Below are 19,762 nucleotides of genomic sequence, written 5' to 3'. Positions count from 1 at the left end.
TTGACTTAATGGGGTCCTAAGTCTTGCTGCTCTCAGGAACAGGTCCCGGAGCTGCTGATGACTCGATGGGTGCCCCAAACTTGCTCTATTTCTTTTTAGCTGGGTTCAGAGCTATAGGTGAGTGTGGAGGGGGTGGGGGTGGGGCGGTTGCTCAGCCCGCGATTGAGTGAGAGCCCTTTTTAGCTTAGAAATGTCTCGATTCCACGTACCTTCCACGCTGTGCCCTGTTGTGGGGTTCCTCCGTTCGTCTGGACTTGTTTTTATGTCCCCTTGAGGAGTTTTGTGTGTTTCGGTCAGGAGAGGTTTAGAGCTGCTTCTTACTCTGCCGCCATCTTAACCCGGAAGTCCCTTCCCACCCATTTTATCTTAGTCCATTTAGTATTCCAACCTCTCCCTATGAATAATTCTTCTAATTATTATAATAGTGAATGCTATAATGGTGAACAGAGTTCACTACAGAGAATTATACATAACATTTCCCCACATAGGAGTACCAATAATTAGATCTTATTGAAGCTGTTAAAGAGGTAAATTTAAAAAATATGAGTTTTCTTACTTTCCCTTCTGTTTCTTATTTACCTTTTCATGTTTCTCTTGATTTTTGTGTTTGGATATCGAACTTTCCATTTAGTCCTGATCTTTTCTGTGCAAATGCTTGGAAATTTTCTATCTTGTTGAATGCCCAAACTTTCCCCTGGAAGAATATAGTCAGTTTTGATGGGTAGGTGATCCTTGGTTGTAAACCCAGTTCTCTTGCCTTTCTGAATATCATATTCCAAGCCTTGCGGTCTTTTAGTGTGTGATCCTGATTGGTGCTCCTTGATATCTGAATTGTCTCTTTCTGGCTTCTTGTAAAATTTTTTTTCTTTTAGTTGGAAGCTCTTGAATTTGGCTATTATATTCCTGGGGGTTGTCTTTTCAGTGTCTAGTGTAGAGGGTGATCTATGGATCCTTTCAATGTCTATATTGCCCTCTTGTTGTAGAACTTCAGGGCAATTTTGCTGAATAATTTCTTTTAGTATGGAGTCCAAATTTCTATTTTCTGGTTTTTCAGGAAGACTAATGATTTTCAGATTGTCTCTTCTAGACCGGTTTTCTTGATCTATCAGTTTCTCATTGAGATATTTCATGTTTCCTTCTATTTTATCTGTCTTTTGACTTTGTTTTATTTTTTCTTGCTGTCTTGATAGATCATTGGCTTCTACTTGCCCAATTCTTGTCTTTAGAGACTGGTTTTCTGCTATAAGCTTTTGATTTTCCTTTTCAATTTGGTCTGACCTGTTTTCCAGCTGTTTGATTTTGGTCTCCAATTTGCTTATTAATTCTTTTGATTTGGGGGCATCTTTTTCTAATTGCCCAATTCTAGCCTTTAGAGACTGGTTTTCAGCTACAATCTTTTGGTTTTCCTTTTCAATCTGGTCATTTCTGGTCTTTGATTTACTTGCTTCACTTTCCAATTGTGAAATTCCGCCTTTTAAACTGTTATTTTCTTGCTAGATCTCTTCCATCTTTCTCATGATCTCAGATCTGAACTCGAGTTCCCTCTCAGCTTTATGCTCGCGCCCAGGATTTCCGGCTCTTTAGAGATTCCTGAGATCTCCGGTCTAGTTGTTCTGGGACAAGCCTCCTGGTGGTTTCCTTGTTTGTTCTTCTGCCTGAAGCTCCTTTAATAGTCTCAGGGAGCTGCTTCTGCAGTCAAGCACCTCTCTGCACTGCGTCCCCACTCAAGGTCCGCTCCTGCACTCAGAATCAGCCCCTTCGTCGGCTCCCCAGTCCGCGCTTTAATCCGTGCCTCAGCCCGAGCCTGTGTCAGCCCCTTCGCCTGCGCCCGGGGTCAGGGTCTGCGCTCAGAGTCCGTGAGTTCCTCAGCCTCCTGGGGGGTCCCAAGTCTTGCTGCTCCCAGGAACAATCCCTGGTGAGCTGCCAATGACCCAGTGAGTACCCCAAACCTGCTCCGACTCCTGTGCACTGGCTTTGGCACTGTAGGTGGTGTGGGATGGGGGAGGGGGTTGCTCCGTTCGTGTTTTCGTGGGAGCTGTTTCACCCCTTTATAGCATGGAAATGCCCCATTTCCACGTACCTCTGATGCTGTGCCCTGTTGTGGGGTCCCTTCTTTCCTCTGGGTTTGTTTTTATGTCTTCTTGAGGAGTCCTATATGTGTGGGTTAGGAGAAGTCAAGCAGCTGCTTTTTACTCTGCCGCCATCTTAACCCGGAACCCAAAATGGAATTCTAAGGGTGAGATGGATAACTGCTTCTCTTCCAGCCCAATTTCAGTCAGGCAGACAAACTTGGCTGAAGGCTAGAGAGAGCTGGGATACTGGGATTCTCACAACTGGTCCAGGCTGATCCTTTGATGTCTTCAGGGTAACAAGAACCAAATTCTTGCTCAACCAATAATCCAATAAACACTAAGAAGGGAAGACTGTGACTGTAAGCTGTGCACCAGATACAGATACTTCCCACTACCTAGGTTTGCCTTGATAGATGATGTCTTCAAGCTTCTTCAAATCCCAAAGATCCCCAACTTACAGAGTCACTGCTGGCTGGACCACTTCTCCAAAACCTCCACTCTCCAGCACTGACAGTTCACACTCTCTCTCTGTCTCTCTCTCACTGTATTCTAAAACAATGTTCAAAGCTGACAGCCAAACTAGCCAAACTCTCACCTTTTGCTATTTATTACTTATCTTAAATTTCTATTCTTTTCTATAAATTACTCATTACACCTCTCAGTCCTGGTGCTGACTCGCCTTTATATTCCATCAACTAAATGCCAACCACCAACCCAACACATGCCCAGCAGCCAACTTCCCCACAACTGCCAGTCCTAATTGTCAGCAACTGATAGCCACTGGCTCCCGTTTATATCCTTCTACCACCTCAGTTCCTATCTCTATGGTTCCTCCTTCCTGTTTCTATAATTTCCACTTCCTGTTACTGTGGACTGGTTAATCCCTACACATTTCTATGGTAAGAGGACCTCCAGGTCCCCCATTAAATTAAAAAAAGGAATAAAGAATTCATTTTTACAGTGTACAGTGTTCTCCTGATTCTGCTCCTTTTGCTCTGCATCAGTCCCTGGAGGTCTTTCCAGTTCACATGAAAATCCTCCAGTTTATTATTCCTTTCAGCAGAGATGAAATCAAAACTATCAATAAGCACATGAAAAAGTGTTCTAAATCCCTCCTGATTAGAGAAATGAAAATTAAAAAGGTACCACTTATACCTAGCAGACTTGTCAATATGGCAGCAAAGGAAAGTAATAAATGTTGGAGGGGATGTGGCAAAATTTGGACACTAATTCACTGTTGGTAGAGTTGTGAATTGGTCCAACCATTCTGGAGGGCAATTTGGAACTATGCACCAAAGGCTTTAAAAGAATGCCTACCCTTTGACCCACCCACACCACTATTGGATTTGTACCCCAAGAGATAATAAGGAAAAAGACTTACACAAAAATATTCATAGCTGTGCTCTTTGTGGTGACACAAAAATTGGAAAATGAGGGGATGTCCATAGATTGAGGAATGGGTGAATAAATTATGGTATCTAATGGTTAAGTGACTTTTAAGCAGTCACACAGCTAGTGTCAGAAGCAGGATTCAAATACAGATCTATCCTGATGGTTAATACAGTGCTTTATGTATCGCACTAGGTTACATGAAAGTCCTTTGAAAAAAGTATTTGCTTCAAAGTAATTACATATTTATTATTAGTAATCTACATGTCATTACTATTATTTAGTCCCATCGTTTTTTATAAATTAATTTATTGCGATTTTATAACCCTTAATATTGATAGTAACATAGAAACTAGGGGTAATTTGAAGAACAATTTTCATACATTGCAATGTATTTAACCAATATAGACATAGATTTACTATATACCTGAGATTATACCTTGCTGAATCATAACCTTGAATTTCCTTCACAATCGGCCTCCTCTGTTTCTACTCCTGTGCTACTAACAGAGCTGGAAAGTCATTTACTCTCACTGACCCTGTATACTGCAAATTGATGTTATCTAATCTCCACTGGGTCCTCATTAAAGCAAGACTCTATTCTTGGCTGTGGAGGCTTCATTCACCTCTGTTGTAATCAAAAATAGAAAGTAATATATTATTGATTAAATGAAACTTTTTGGAAGCTATTTTCATTTCATGTAGAGATCTCTTGAAAGGCTCCTAGAATCTGCTCTAAACCCATCCTTTTACAAATGAGAAAACTAAGGCCCAAGAGGCTAAGTGATTTGTCCAAGGTCACATAACTTCATTAATAGTAAACCCAGTTTTCCATGCTTTTAAAAATTTTTTTGTGATACTGCCTCTTCTACCCAAATTTTAACATTTTATATTGCCTTTACATATAGGTCTGACTTGTGCATTATCTTAATAACTTTGTTATTACTATTTAAAATGACATGAGATCTTTCACCTATCATTTCTACCTCTTATCACTTTTTCTGTTCTTAGAGCAGAATTCTGGGTATATAACAACATACTTATTCAGAGAGTTAGAAAAATTATTAAATATGATGAAAGTTGGTTAAAATGCTTTTTTAAAAAATCAACCTTTCTTCCATGAATTATATGAAAGGCAAACTCACTTTTGACCATATAGGCTCAGAGTGATTTTAAAAAGCTCATTTATTAAATGTTTACTTTGTGCCAAGCATATTGCAAATATTAACTCACTTGATCCTTCCCAAAACCCTGGAAGGTAAATGCTATTATTATTCCTATCCAACAGTTGAGAAAACTGAGTCCAACAGAGGTTAAATGACTTGCCTCAGGTCACATAGCTAATAATTGTGTTAAGGGAGAAACCAGGGAAAGGTGCCTTAAACAGTAAATATGGGTGTCCAGGTGGGTGTGTGGGAGATAGGAATGACAGGAAGGGGCCCAACAAGTAGGGAGACTGGGTTATAATGGCTGTTTGGACGACTGTAACAGAAATGGCTGTTGGCCTCCAACTGCCACCCAGCATCAACAAGACAGAGCCTATGGAAGCTGATAAGTAAAGGCAAGAGTTTAATAACACATTTTAATCAGGAACAAACTAAGGTACAGGATGGGAATAGGGTTTTTCTACACTAACAGACTACAGGCAAACCACAGGGTCAAGGGAAAGGGACTTAACTACACTCTTCTAAGATCTAAGCAAGACAGGGCCCAAAGAAAGCAGTACTGGAGTCACAAGGGGAAAGTTCCTCCCAAACTGGTTCCAGCCAGGTTTAGTCAGCTTAGCTAAGGACCTGAGGATGGCTTTACTTGGAATCTCACTTGGCTAATCCAGGGATGGTTTCAGGATGCCAGAAGTCAACTCCACCAGAACAGATGATCCAGGGTATCCAGGTAGGGAGAGAAAGTTTGCAATGCTGTCCACCAGATCACAAACCACTCCCTATTCGGTGATGCTCTGCAGGTCTGATGTCCTCTGCTGTAAGCCTTCACCACTCTCCAGGATCCCAGGGAATCTGGATACAACTCCCCTAGCTCTGAGATCTCCCAGGGTCAACAACAGTTTTTGTCCCAACCCCTACAGAGTCTCTCTCAGGCACAAGCCACTTCCTGCTTCCCCATTCCATGTGGAATTCTCCAGCCCTTCCTGCTAGGTCCACATTAACTATATATAAACTAATACCTAAATAGTCCTCACAACAATTGCCTGAGGCTAGATTTAAACTGAGGTTTCTCTGACTTCAAACCAAGGACTGTCTCCACAGGGCCACCTTACTGCTTCTACTTACTTTTTTACAAGGACAATATAAAATATGAAAATATGAGAGAAATTGCTGTCCTTACATAACATATATTTTTCTCACCATGGAGCCTGGGGAGAAAACTACTGTAATCCTAATTGACCAAAATATGAGTGATATGGAAATGGGAAGTTTGCATAGGGAACCAAAAACTGTAACTCTCCTTACTATTATTCTGCTTTCCCAGTCCCGCTCTTGGGACCTAGAAGGTGGTAGAAAGACATAAGATACATAATTTCTTCCCTCTTGAGATTTACTATGTAAGAGAGATGGAAAAAAAATTCTATCTATACAAAGAATTGCTTTTAGGTAAGTATACAATGATCACATGAATGACACAAAAATAAGTTTTACAGAATTCAAAAAAAGGAAGAAATTACTTCTAATTATGGTTATCAGACTTCATAGAGGTGATTCGGGGGTTGATTTCTCACAAATGAATGTGATTTTTTTATCATATACAAAGTTGAGAGCAGACAAGAAGAGAAATGTGAACAATGCCTTAAAGTTAACAAAGCACAAGGGTGGTTCCAGAAATGGTAAGTCATTTTAACTAAAATTGGCAGTTTGTGTGCTGGATTGTTGGGAAATATAGCCAGATAAATAGATTAGGGCCAGATTCAAGGGGGCTTTCAATGCCAATTTAATGCCAATAAAAACATACTGAATTTATTAGGAGGAGCATAAGAAAGATGAGGTAGTATGAAGTCGCACTTACTTTTCAATTCAAGAATAAAAATTAAGGCCAGAACTGAGATTTTAGGTGAAATGTGGTAATAGATTTAGTAATCAACTTTGAATTTTAATTTACTTCAGATTTCTTGCATCATTTCAGCAGCTGCTTGCAAAGTATTTTGGGCAGATTTATAAATATATTGTTTTTGCACAGTATATAGTTAAAGTTCATGTCCTTATTTTTCCTATGCCCTCAAAATCTTGCATTTGACTTAACTCCTGGGATCTAGGAGTAGTTCTGACATTACCAGGTTAAGAGTTAAAAGGAGAAGGTTCAAATTTTTTTTTTTTTTTTAAGATTTGTTTGTGTTGACTCAAGACATCAGAAATTACTCTTTGTTTTTGTCATGCAGTCATTTCAGTTTTGTCCAACTCTTCATGACCCCGTTTGTGGTTTTCTTAGCAAAGATACTGGAGTGGTTGGCCATTTCCTTTTTAGTTCATTTGTCAGATGAGGAAACTGAGGCAAACAGGTTTAAGTGACTTGCCCAGGACCACACAGATAGTAAGTTCCTGAGGTCAGATTTGAACTTAGGATCTTCCCCACTCTGGGTCTGGAGCTATATCCCTTGCACCAAATAGATTCCTATTTTTCTTTAGGCCAGCTTTTGTAACATTTAGTTAGAGATACTACAAATATGTTTTATTTGAACTCACAGAAGTATTTAGTAAGGTGGTGACAAAAATCCTTTTTTAATTAATATAGTATTTTTTTTGTTTCCCTGTTTTTATTTAGCTGTTTATAATTTTATTTGTAGCTCCATTTGAAAGTTTCATAGTAACATACTTATGTTAAGCTACTCTATTTAATACAAAGGGATTTTAATATTAATGTAGATATTTTATTTATTTCTTAAAGGATTTTCTTCAGGGGACACTGCAACAGTAATGCAAGAAAAAATCATTGATATCTCTACCCATGCTGGTCTTGAGGAAAGTGCTGCTGAATCAAATGCTAATTATCAACCAAAGGAGCCTAAACAAGTTTTGCAGTCTCTATTCACCCTTATCCGAGATGAATTTGAGCAACTGGATTCAAGAATTCTACCCCTTTGCCTTCATCAGGTATCCCCTCCAATTAACATTCTGTTATATACTACTAAACCTCAACTAAACAGAAGGATGGGACTATGATCCTTCCCCTATCCAAAGTTCTAGGACTTCATTGGTTTTATGATGAAATAGTCCTGTTTCTCCAAGATCTTCTTGCATGGGTCAGAGCACCTAAAAGGGAAGCCTAGGGCTGCAAGAATATGGGTGGAAGGGTTAAAGATTAAGGAAGAAAAGACATGGAGAGGAAGGACACACAAAAAGACACAGGAATCAGTGTCATGTCAGCCTGTCAGCTCCTCCTCAGATGATCAGAGAGAGATAGAGTGTGAGGGAGCTGATCTGTTTATTAAGGACAGTTGTACAAGGTGGTTGGCAGGATGTCCACCACCCAGTCCATACACCAGAAGTTTTAACAGGTTAATGACAAAGCCTAAAGAAGGGATGATAACACAATAGATCCTTCAGGTATCCAGGGCAGGACTCTTCTCCTTTCCCCTTTCTGGGAAGTTGGTACCAGTCTTATCTTAGGAATGCAGTTGTGAATCTTTGACATTCCAAAGGATCCTAAAATTGTCTGTCCCCTACACACAAGAGACAATAGCAGAGGTTTGGCTTTTAAGATCAACTAAATTTAAAACCCATCCAGATTTAAGGATTCAGAAATCAATCATGTGAAATATTAGAAATGTGTCCATAAGTCTGGTCCATGAGCCCTTTGCTCATTAGAGTCAACTTTTGAATACCTCTTAATGCCTTCATGATTCGTTATAACTTAAACTCTTCATATGAGACTTGGCTTTGAATTAGTGAAAAAGTAGAGAATCTAACCTTTTACTGGCATGTCTGGTGGTTTAGAGAATCAGGGAGGGAATAGATGATCCAAGGCACAAGGATAATCAGTAATTCAAACCAACTCTAATTTTGTACAGAATTTAAACATAGACACAATGAATGCTTTGGGAAGGATTATAGTTGACAGACCTATTGAATATTTTATAAAAATTGTCATCTTTTTATAGTGCAAAAACCTCATATTTCTACCACAACTGTTTTTTTATTTTGTATAATGTCACTAACAGCTATAATAAGTACTTAATTTTATATTCTTTCTGATTTTAATTCACTCTCTTCCAAAATTTGACCCTTCATTTTTACCTCCCACCCCACCTCCTCTCTCCCCCCCCCCCCAATCTGTTTCTTCCATTAGGTAGGGCTTACACTTGGACAGTAATTGCAAAGAATAAGACATGAATATAGAGTGTACTTTCACATTGAGTTTTTTCTGAATGTGCTTGAATAACCATAATCTTTCATACAATAAGTAGTGTATTTTATAAATTAGATACGATCTGAAAAATAGTATGGCTTTAAGCTTTAGCATACATAAATGCAAAGAAAGCATCGAGTTCTATATTCTATATTAAGCCTTTAAAAAAAAAAGGTCGATACTATCAGCAGGCCTAGACTGACAGGAAAAAAAAGAATGTTCTTCCCCAGAGAAATTGACCAAGATCCTAAAGCTTCTATATGATTCCTTGGTTGGTTGTGACAGAATGGATGCCCATTTTCTGTGCTCAGAGGAGTACAATACTTTTGAAAGAATAGCCTGAAGCCATTGCCCCAGAAAGCGTAGTTTTCAGCCACCTTTCAGCTTCAACTTTCAGTTCTTAACAACCTACTCTGCTTATTTCAGGCAGGTTGGGGACAAAGAAAAGAACCCTGTCTGCTTTATATATTAATAGTTCTAGCCTTGACCCTGTTAGACCTCACACATAGAGCAGTATTATGAGTAATTAACTATGGGAAAACTTAGCGTACCTCCTATTCTTTTGTGTTATCTTTTTCAAATTACTTCTTCTCCAAAAATAAAATTTTTATCTGAAGAACTGGTTCACTGGACCATCTTTCCATCCTCCCCATGGTTATTTGGGATACTTGATGAGATTCTATTCTAACTTAAAAATGCATAGAGAATTTATAAGGATATTTTTGGCTCACCACAAAAACTCTGAACAGCCATGAATATCATCAAAAACTTTCTTGAAGAGAAACTTCCATGAAACTGCTTTTTTTTTTTTTTTTTCAGAAAACAGTATCTTGAGCAATTTCTTCATGCAAGGGGCAGAGTGGGGCAGTAGGTTAGGGGGAAGAACAAAAGTAAGGTTTGGCTGTACTCTCTAGAAACAGTAATCTAGAAGGGACGGTAATAAACACATATATAAATAGTAGAATATGAATGAGTTATATTCTCTTTATGTTCTCTGCTTTTTTATATGTAACTTTTGAGATATTGGAGGGATTACTTCATGCAAGGGGCAGCTGAGTGGCTCAGTGGACTGAGAGCCAGGCCTAGAGACTGGAGGTCCTAGGTTCAAGTCCGGCCTCGGACACTTCCAGCTGCGTGACCTTGGGCAAGTCACTTGACCCCTACTGCCCACCCTCACCACTCCTGGGCCAAGGATGTTCCCTAGCCCGGATGAAAAAGGGTTGGGCGTGGGGCTAGCAACCCCACCCTGTAAAAAACTACATCTGCTAAAGAAACTGCAACCTAAAGTAGGGGCAGCTGGGCTAGCTCAGTGGATTGAGAGCCAGGCCTAGAGACGAAAAGGTCCTAGGTTCAAGTCCGGGCTCAGATACTTCCCAGCTGGGTGACCCTGAGCAACTGTGTGTCCCATTGCCTACTGGTTGTGGCCCTATGCTCCTAGAATGGAGTCCCAGGATAAAAAAAAAAAAAAACAAAAAACTTCCGACTAAGGAGATCAACTGAATTTAGTCCATAAAAATGGACAATGCAAGTATAGGGGAAATCAACCAATCAATAAGCATTTAAGTGCCTACTATCTTGCCAGTTGCTGTGCTAAATTCTAGAAATAATGAAGGGCTTTGACTGCCAAACAGCATTTTGTATTTGATCCTAGGCAATGGAAAGTCACTGGTATTTACTGAGAGCGGTAACATGGCTAGGCATCATGATTGGACCTGTATTTTAGAAAAATCGCCCCATTCACCAGCAGGGCTATTGTGATAATCCAGATATAAAGTGGTGAAGTCCTGTACCAGAGTAGGGACAGTGTCAGAGGAGAGAAGGAGGCATTTTAGAGAGGGTTTGCAAAAATTAAAGCAGTAGGCTCTGCAACAGATTGGAGATGAGGTGGTGAGGAATAGTAAGGAGTCCAGGACAACTCCTAGATTATGAAACCAAGGAACCAGGAAGATAGTGTTGCCCTCAGCAGTAATAGGAAAAGTTAAAGATGTGGAAAATTAGTATTAATTTGTACACCCCCCTCCCTTTTGAACCCCTAAACAAACTTTTGATTTTAAAATTCAAATGGTTTAATTTTAAACTGAAGCTACAAAGTGGCTTCTCCCCAGAAACTGAGGCCATTGGTGGAGTAAGTCCTCCCTTCTTTTGTCTAGATCTTTTGTCCTTTGTTTTTTTGTTGTTGTTGGTTTTTAATATTTTCCCGTAGTTACATGTTTCAAGTTCTTTCCCTCTCCCCCGAATCCCCCCATCCCACTCCCGCAGCTGACACACAATTCCACTGGGTTTTTAAGGTCTTAATCCCATATTATTGACATTTGGACTAGAGTCATCATTTAGTGTCTACATCCCCAATAATATCCCCATCAGCCCATGTGTTCAAGCACTTGTTTTTCTTCTGTGTTTCTACTCCCATAGTTCTTCCTCTGAATGTGGCTAGTTTTCTTTCTCATAAGTCCTTCAGCCTTGCTCTAGATCCTTGCATTGCTGCTAGTAGAGAAGTCTGTTGTTTGATTGTACCACAGTGTACAATGTACAGCCTCTGTGGACAATGTTCTCCTGGATCTGCTCTTTTCATTGTGCATCAATTCCTGGAGGTCATTCGAATTCATTATTCCTTTGAGCACAATAGTATTCCATTACTAACAGATACCACAGTTTGTTCAGCCATTCCCCAATCAAAGGATATTCCCTCATTTTCCAGTGTTTTGCCACCACAAAGAGCATGGCTATAAATATTTTTGTACAAGTCTTTTTTCTTATTATCTCTTTGGGGTATAAACCAAGCAGTGCTATGGCTGGATCAAAAGGTAGATAGTCTTTTAAAGCCCTTTGGGCATAGTTCCAAATTGCCATCCAGAATGGTTGGATCAATTCACAACTCCATCAGCAATGCATTAATGTCCCAATTTTGCCACATCCCCTCCAACATTCACCATTTTCCTTTTCTGTCATGTTAGATAATCTGCTAGATGTGAGGTGGTACCTCAGTTGTTTTGATTTGCATTTATCTAATTATAAGAAATTTAGAACACTTTCTCCTGTGCTTATTGATAATTTTAATTTCTTTATCTGAAAATTGCCTATTCATGTCCCTTGCCCATTTATCAATTGGGGAATGGCTTGGGTTTTTTGTACAATTGATTTAGCTCCTTATATATTTGAGTAATTAGACCTTTGTCCGAGTTTTTTGTTATAAAGATTTTTTCCCAATTTGTTGCTTCCCTTCTAATTTTGGTAGCATTGGTTTTGTTTGTACAAAAACTTTTTAGTTTAATGTAATCAAAACTATTTATTTTACATTTTGTAATTTTTTCTAACTTTTTCTTGGTTTTAAAATCTTTCCTTTCCCATAGATCTGACAAATATACTATTAGGTGCTCACCTTCTCTATATTCAAGCCATTCACCCATTCTGAATTTATCTTGGTATAGGGCGTGAGATGTTGATCTAAACCCAGTCTCCCATACTGTTTTCTGATTTTCCCAGCAGTTTTTGTCAAATAGTGGGTTTTTGTCCCCAAAACTGGGTTCTTTGGGTTTATCATAGACTGTTTTGCTGAGATTGCTTACCCCAAGTCTATTCCACTGGTCCTCCCTTCTATCTCTTCACCAGTACCATATTGTTTTGATGACTGCTGCTTTATAGTACAGTTTAAGATCTGGTACTGCTAGGCCCCCTTCCCTCATATTTTTTTTTTTCATTATTTCCCTTTTGTCTTTTGTAAGAATGGGTAGGATGGAAACTAGTGCTTTGTTTTATCTATAAACAAGTATTCTCCTAGGTAATAAAATCTGTCAACTAGTACCATGTTGTGGGGAAAGGGGAGGAATGGTGAGAATAGAAATTCCTGGTGTCCAGAAGACCCACCTCTTGCCCTGATTGAGGTCAGAGTTCTACAGTCAAGAGGGGCTCTGGAAAGGGGCATCTCAAAGAGCATAAATTGACAGAGAGGACAGGAAAGTCAGCTCTTTTTTCCCAGAACCATGTAGTGAGGAAGGCAGTTTGGCTCTGAGCTTGCTTAACTGCTCTGCTTGTTGGCCAAGTGTCCCAGGCTCTCAAACTCCCAGCTAGCCAGACAAGCAGCCCAAGCATCTCTCCTTCTCTGACCCACTTTTTGCTATATAATAAGTAATAATTATAAAATTAAGATATAGTCTCCAGAGAATTTTAATCATAACAGAGGGAGAGAGTATTTGGGAGGAAAATATAATGATTTCTTTTTAAACCATAATGAGCTTAAGATGTCTACTGGACCTTGTGAAAGGCAGTTAGAGATTTGAAATTCAAAGTCAGGAGAGAGGTTAGGGCAGGAAAGATAGATTTGGGACTCATCAACATATGGATGGTAATTAAATCCATAGAAATTGATGAGAGCCCTATGTGAAGTAGTATAGAGGGAGAAGAGGGCCCAGGACAAAACCCTATGACATTATGGTTAGAAGGCATAATCTGGAGGATGATCCATAAAGGAAACGGAGAAAGATGTGTCAGAAAGAAAGGAGGAAAACCAGAAGAGGGTAATATTCAGAGAGCTAGAGAGATGAGAGTATCAAGAAGAAGAGAGTAATTTGCAGGGTCAAAGGCTACAGAGAGGTCATGGGGAATGAGGACGGAGAAATGGTCTTTGGATTTGGCAAATAAGATCATTTGTTAATATCTTTGGAAAGAGCAATTTTGGTGGAGTTATAAAGTTAAAAAGTAGATTGTAAGGGGTTAAAAAAAGAGAAGAGAAGAGAGGAAATGGAGGCTTATTTCAGGAAAACTAAGGTGAGTTCAAGAATTAGCTTTATCTTAGCTGAAGTGTAAATCACATGAGCCAAGGTAGCATAAAATAAATTTGGAAAGAGAATTCCCAATCTAATCATGGTGGGCTTTGAATAAAATTGTTGTTATGGTTCAGTCATTTTTAGTAATGCATGATTCTTCATGACCCCATTTGAGTTTTTCTTAGCAAAGATACTGGAGTGATTTGCCATTTCCTTTTTCAGCTCATTTTACATATGAGGAAACGAAAGACAAAAAGGGTGATGTGACTACTTAGCTGGAAACTCTTTATATGACTTAAGAAGTTTCTGGTTAGTATAATATTTTGATATTTTAGCAGCTCTATGATCTATCTTTTCTATAAAGATATTCTCTCTACCAGTACAAATTGTAAAACATCCATACCTCATCTTGTGTGATTCTTGTATCTATTCCCCCTACAAATCTTGCATTCATCATATTGGAGGCCTTTCTCTATCCAGGTATATTAATAATCATTCATAAACATACTTTTTAAAGTTATGTTAGATCCCTTTATTTGCTTTTCAAAATTTCCAGGATCTAGGAGAGAATGAACAATTCATTTCCTACTCATATGACTTAAAGTGTTTGTGAATAATTTAAAACTTCTCTATCTCAGTTTCCCTGTCTATGTAATGAGAGAGGTTATAGGCCATCTATCTTATTAGGGATCTAGAATGAAGTTCTTCCATGAATAACTCTATTAAGCAAAATAGATCAATTATGCAGATATTCATTATAACATACTTTGGCAAGATAACCTGTATAATCAAAACTACTACACTTGTAGTAAAAAAAAATCTTCCTGCATGAAGAGCATAAAGTAGTAATTCATGAAAGATCTGCCTCCATCCATCTTCATTTCTGAGACTGATAGTTGTGCTAACTAACCTTTGCCTTTTTAAAAGTAGTTCCATGAAATATTCAGTAGCTTATGAAAAGGATGTTGAGAATAAATGTTAACTGAATTTATTTAAATATAGTTTTAGGATTTCATCTAGTGGAACATATTTATTAGCTTCTAAAATAAAAATCTTTCAAAATCTCACTACGTTGCTGGATTCTCACTTTACATATTCAGGAGTTTTTCGTCTTTAAACTGTGAACCTGGGAAATTTATCTTTGACTTGAGACTAAAACAGGAAGAAGAAACACTTGTGAATGTCATGGTTTACTTTTGGATAAATAGATTTAAGATACTTCTTTCTAATAGTTTAATCTAATTTTCAACTTAACTCATAAAAATGAAATTAAATGAGGATTTCTCTCACAATCCTTCCCCCTTTTTTAAATAGGTTGAAGGTCCCAACCTTGTATTCTAAATCTTTCTCACTACTAAAATGCTAATCTCTATTTGTTTTGAACAGATCGCGGAGACCTATTTTCAAGACGAAGATTGTATCCTTTTCTTTCTATTAACTGTTGCTTGAGAAGAGATTTTAAAGAATTATTACCAGACCCTTCTCAAAATTTGGCATGCTTTATAACACACATAGCTTTGGATATATGTGTACTTTTTTGGTTCCAGAGGATAAAACCAGGAAAAATAGATGGAAGCAGATATATTGATATTGGGAGAAAGGAAAGAAATAAGCATTCATATAAGCCCATAGCGTGCTAAAGGACTATGCTAAGTACTATACAAATATTATCTCGTTTGATACTCACAATAACTGTGAGGTAGAGGTGCTATGCATGCAGGCCTAATCCTCTATCCACAGCACCACCTAGCTGCCTAATCAGAAAAAAACTTCTCCATAATTAAGAGCTGTCTAGAAATGAATTGGTCTGCCTCTTGAAGCCATAGGTTTCCCCTTAGTAGATGTCTTCAAGCAGAGGCTGGATGACTGTTTGCTGAGTATCTTATCATATAGTGAGGATTCCTTTATGATTATGAGTTGGATCAGATGACCAGAGAGATGCCTTCTACCTTTGAAATTCTATGATTTTTTTTGGATCTACCATCAATTTCCATCATTTTCAAGTACCTTTATATAATCTATATAAGAATTTGTATTATAAGAGAAAACAGGAATTTCATTAGTTCTGAATGAGTTTTAAAATAGTAAAGCCATCTCACTTTAAGTAAATGTCCCTTTTGACAAGCTAAAGGCACATCTCAAAATCTGGTGTTCAGCATAAATGTACATATACATATATTTCTGTTGGTCTGCATTTATGTTTTTCTCAAATCCTCTATTCAGATGAGAAGGCAATGAAGTTCATTCAGCTTGAACGATTATATCATGAGCAATTGCTTGCAAATCTTTCTTCTATTCAGGACCAGTGGGGTAAGTTATTGTTGAGTTGTTTCATTTGTATCTGACTGCTTGGTAACTCCATTTGGGTTTTCTGGACAGAGATACTTGAATGGTTGCCATTTCCTTCTCCAGTTCATTTTACAGATGAGGACTAACTAGAGTTCTGCTTGAGTTTCAGTTTTGCTTTTGGCCTGTGCTTGTCTCTGGACAATTTGAACTTAGCTAATTTCTCTGGACCTCTCCCTGACCTTCTCCATATTATTTCCCTGCCTGTTTTTCCTGGGGCTCTGAGAGACAGGGTGGCTTTTGGGTTTTTAGTGAATAGACTTTGTGGGTTTAGTTTTCCCCAATAGGCAAATAGGACATCCTTGAATTCAAACTATCCCTTTAGTATACCCTTTACTTTAAAAGCAACCAATTCTTCCCTGACTGAGAGAAGCAGGTTCTCTCTCAGTCTAACCCATTCCTGTGACCCTCCCCCATCTTGAGTTTCTCCCTAGCGGCTGTCAGAAACCCCAAACCCCTCTCTCTTTCCTGATCAATCCTGAACATTAATAAATCCCTTGGTTACCTAATCAAACCCTCTGGAGAATCATTGTGTTGAAGAATTAGGCAAGGGTTGAAAGGGAAGGAATTATTTTCTTTATTTCCTGAGGGAAACTGGAGGCATCCATCTTGGGAGGAAGTAATTGCCCAACACTTCCTCCTGAATCCCTTCAGTTTCACTGACAGGGAGGAGTCTTGCGACTCCTCCTTTGAGGACTTGAGAAACTGACAAGAAAGCCCTCAAGTCAGATTCAAACCACTTCTGACTGGCCCTATTCCTTGTGTCTGTAGAAGTACCTTTCCTGCCTGAAAGGGTTCAGCCTATTCCCCTCAGTATCCTCTGTCTCTAGCCTGAGTGTCTAGTCTTTGTTAGCTGCCTCTCCTGAACACCTCACCCTGTGCCCTTACCATCCTCTTTTATTCCTCTCCTATCATCTCAATCATCTTTTACCCCTTCGTCACTCATCAAGGGAAAGAGCACCCCCCAACTTTAGTGCACCCTTTTATCCATAACATACCTTGGAACCAATACTTAAATGTTGATTCTAAGATGGAAGGTAAGGGTTTAAAAAAAAAGGAAAGAATTCACTATAGAAAAAAACTTGATGGGGGCAGCTGGTTAGCTCAGTAGATTGAGAGCCAGGCCTAGGGACGGGAGGTCCTAGGTTCAAATCCGAACTCAGACACTTCCCAGCTGTGTGACCCTGGGCAAGTCACTTGACCCCCATTGCCCACCCTTATCACTCTTCCACCAAGAAGCCAATACACAGAAGTTAAGGGTTTAAAAAACAAAAAAAACCTTGATAACTTTATCCTGATTTTTCTAAGTCAAAGGTTATATGTTATCTCAGCCAATTCAGTGTTGCAAAAAAATTTTTAAACAGTAGCATTTTAACTAAAATTCTTCTTAACCTATCGTGAGAATATATCCTCTCCTTTGGATTTTTGCTTTTAAGCATGATTACTAAGAAAAGAACCCTTAAAAAATTCTTTTCTTTCATTTGCATCTTTTTTAAAATCTAGAATATTTAGTTAATAAAGAAAAAATAAATCAGTTGCTTTATTGTGACATTAAAGTTTAATCTGTATAACTTTTAGTAGAATTTGATTAATATTTTATTTGCTCAGAAATATAATAGACTTTGATGCTAGCTATCATTGGTGCCAGCTCACTAAATTTTTACTTTCTTAAATGTTTTATTAGAATTCACGAGTTAATATATATGTATGTATATACATATTATATTATATATGTGTGTATATATTTTTTTAATTTATAAATTTTTTTTTACTTAGAAGCAAAATGGAAAACAGCAGAACCACATGCAGTTACATCTCTGAGGAATTCAGAAAAGGGATTGAATGGTGAAGAATTCGAAAGACTTGCTAAACTTTGCACAACACACCAGGAGTAAGTAGAACAGCTTTGGTTAGATTGCAAGGAGAGAATATTGGAGAGTATTATCAACATCTGGCATTTGTTATTTGGAAAGACCCATTTAAAAACTGATTAAATTGACATTCCTAATAGGAGAAATCAAAACTATTTAAACAGTAACATTTTTATTTCCAAAATAATAATGGGTTTTTTCCTCTTCTCACTGAGAGTTACTGGAAGAGTAAATAATCTCTTTGTTATAATTGATGTAATTACTATCAGACACTGAATATTAGATCAGGAAGTAGCTTTTGAATCTGACCTAATGATCCTGTTGTGAGAGTTAGTAGAGACCTTGAGGGAGGGAGAGAAGAGAAAAATTACCTTCTTGGCATCTTAAAGAATCTATTTGGATGACTAAAAAGGTATTTTCAGAGAACAGCAATAATAATAGCATTTATATAACACCTACTGTACACCAGGCACTGTGCTAGGCACTTTACAAATATTATTTCATTTGAGTTTCACAATAACCCTGTGAGGTAAACTTTTTCATTATCTCCATTTTATAGCTGAGGAAACTGAGAAAAATATAAATGCAGGCAATGAGGCAAATGAGGCAAAAAAAAAAAAAAAAGATTGACTTGTCTAGGGTCACATAACTATTAAGTAACTGACATCAGATTTGAACAGTGTTCTTCCTGACTGCACTGTACCACTTAGCTGCCTAGTGAGCTAGATTTTTTCATTACTTCCAAAAGCTATCATTTTAATACAGTTATCACTTAAGTAAGTATTTTTTTATTATAGTTTTTAGTTAATTGGTAACTTTTTAAATTTATTTATTTATTGCCAATTACATGTAATAACAAATTTCCACATAAGTTTTCTAAAGTTATATTTTCCATATTGTCTCCCTGCCCTCTCTCCTCACTCCCAGAGCTGGCAAACAATTCAGTCTGAGTTATACATGTATTATCATGCAAAACATATCCATATTGTTCATTTTTATAAGTGAATAAGCATATAAAATCAAAACCTAAATATACAAGTGAAAAATTCTATGCTTTGATTTACATTCTGACTTCAACAGTTCTTTCTCTGGAGATGGATAGTATTCTTTGTCATAAATCCCTCAGAGTTGTCCTGGATCATTATGTTGGTGAGAGTAGCTAAGTATATCACAGTTGATCATTCCACAATATTGCTGTTACTGTGTACCATGCTATCCTGGTTCTGCTTATTTCATTCTACATCAGTCCATGTAGGTCTTTCTAGTTCTTTCTGAAATCATCCTGTTCATCATTTCTTACTGCCCAATAATATTCCAGCACCATCATATACCACAATGTGTTCAGCCATTCCCCAATTGATGGGCATCTATTCAATTTCCAATTCTTTGCCACCATAAAAAGAGCAGCTATAAATATTTTTGTACAACAAGTAGGTCCTTCCCTCTACCTCCCCCTTTTTTAATCTCTTTGGAATATAGATCTAGTAGTGGTATTACTGAATATACCCTTTGGGTATAGTTCCAAATTGCTCTCCAGAATGGTTGGATCAGTCCACAACTTTTTTTTTTAAGTGTAATTAATATTCTTATTCATGAAACATAGACAAGAATCTAGGACTGGTTTAACCTTAGGACCATATCAGCAATATGAAACTTTCTAATTTGTTGTAATTTTTTTTTCAGTCAACAACAAGTATTTTTTGCATTACTGCTATGTGAAAAATCAGTCTTATTTTAAAATGGGGGTATAATTTGCTAGCTAAAAATCGGTTATATTGTTCATTAAAACTTACCTTTTCAAGTTATTTTTAAAAATAAGTAACATGGCATCTAATTCAGTATTTTCCTACCACATTCAATCATTCAACAGAAATCTATTAAATGCTTGCTATGTGCCAAACATTATGTGAGATAAGCTTAGGTACAAGGGACATTCATTATGTTTAAATGAATCATTTATTTCTTT

At 37.7% G+C, this 19,762-nt stretch overlaps 1 protein-coding gene across 1 annotated transcript in view; it reads left to right on the top strand.

Moving 5' to 3' along the window:
- Positions 1-19,762, top strand: part of CNST (consortin, connexin sorting protein) — a 116,295-nt gene that overhangs the window by 64,746 nt on the left and 31,787 nt on the right. Inside the window, exons 3-6 of the mRNA XM_044676413.1 lie at positions 7,356-7,561; positions 14,966-14,996; positions 15,803-15,889; positions 17,702-17,816. Coding sequence (XP_044532348.1) covers positions 7,356-7,561; positions 14,966-14,996; positions 15,803-15,889; positions 17,702-17,816 — 439 coding nt within the window. The remainder of the gene's footprint in view (positions 1-7,355; positions 7,562-14,965; positions 14,997-15,802; positions 15,890-17,701; positions 17,817-19,762) is intronic.

Source organism: Gracilinanus agilis, chromosome 4 (assembly GCF_016433145.1).
Source record: "Gracilinanus agilis isolate LMUSP501 chromosome 4, AgileGrace, whole genome shotgun sequence".
In the NCBI taxonomy this organism is placed as follows: Eukaryota; Metazoa; Chordata; class Mammalia; order Didelphimorphia; family Didelphidae; genus Gracilinanus; species Gracilinanus agilis.
Note: the sequence above shows the minus strand (reverse complement) of the source record. Positions and strands in the feature narration are given on the sequence as shown.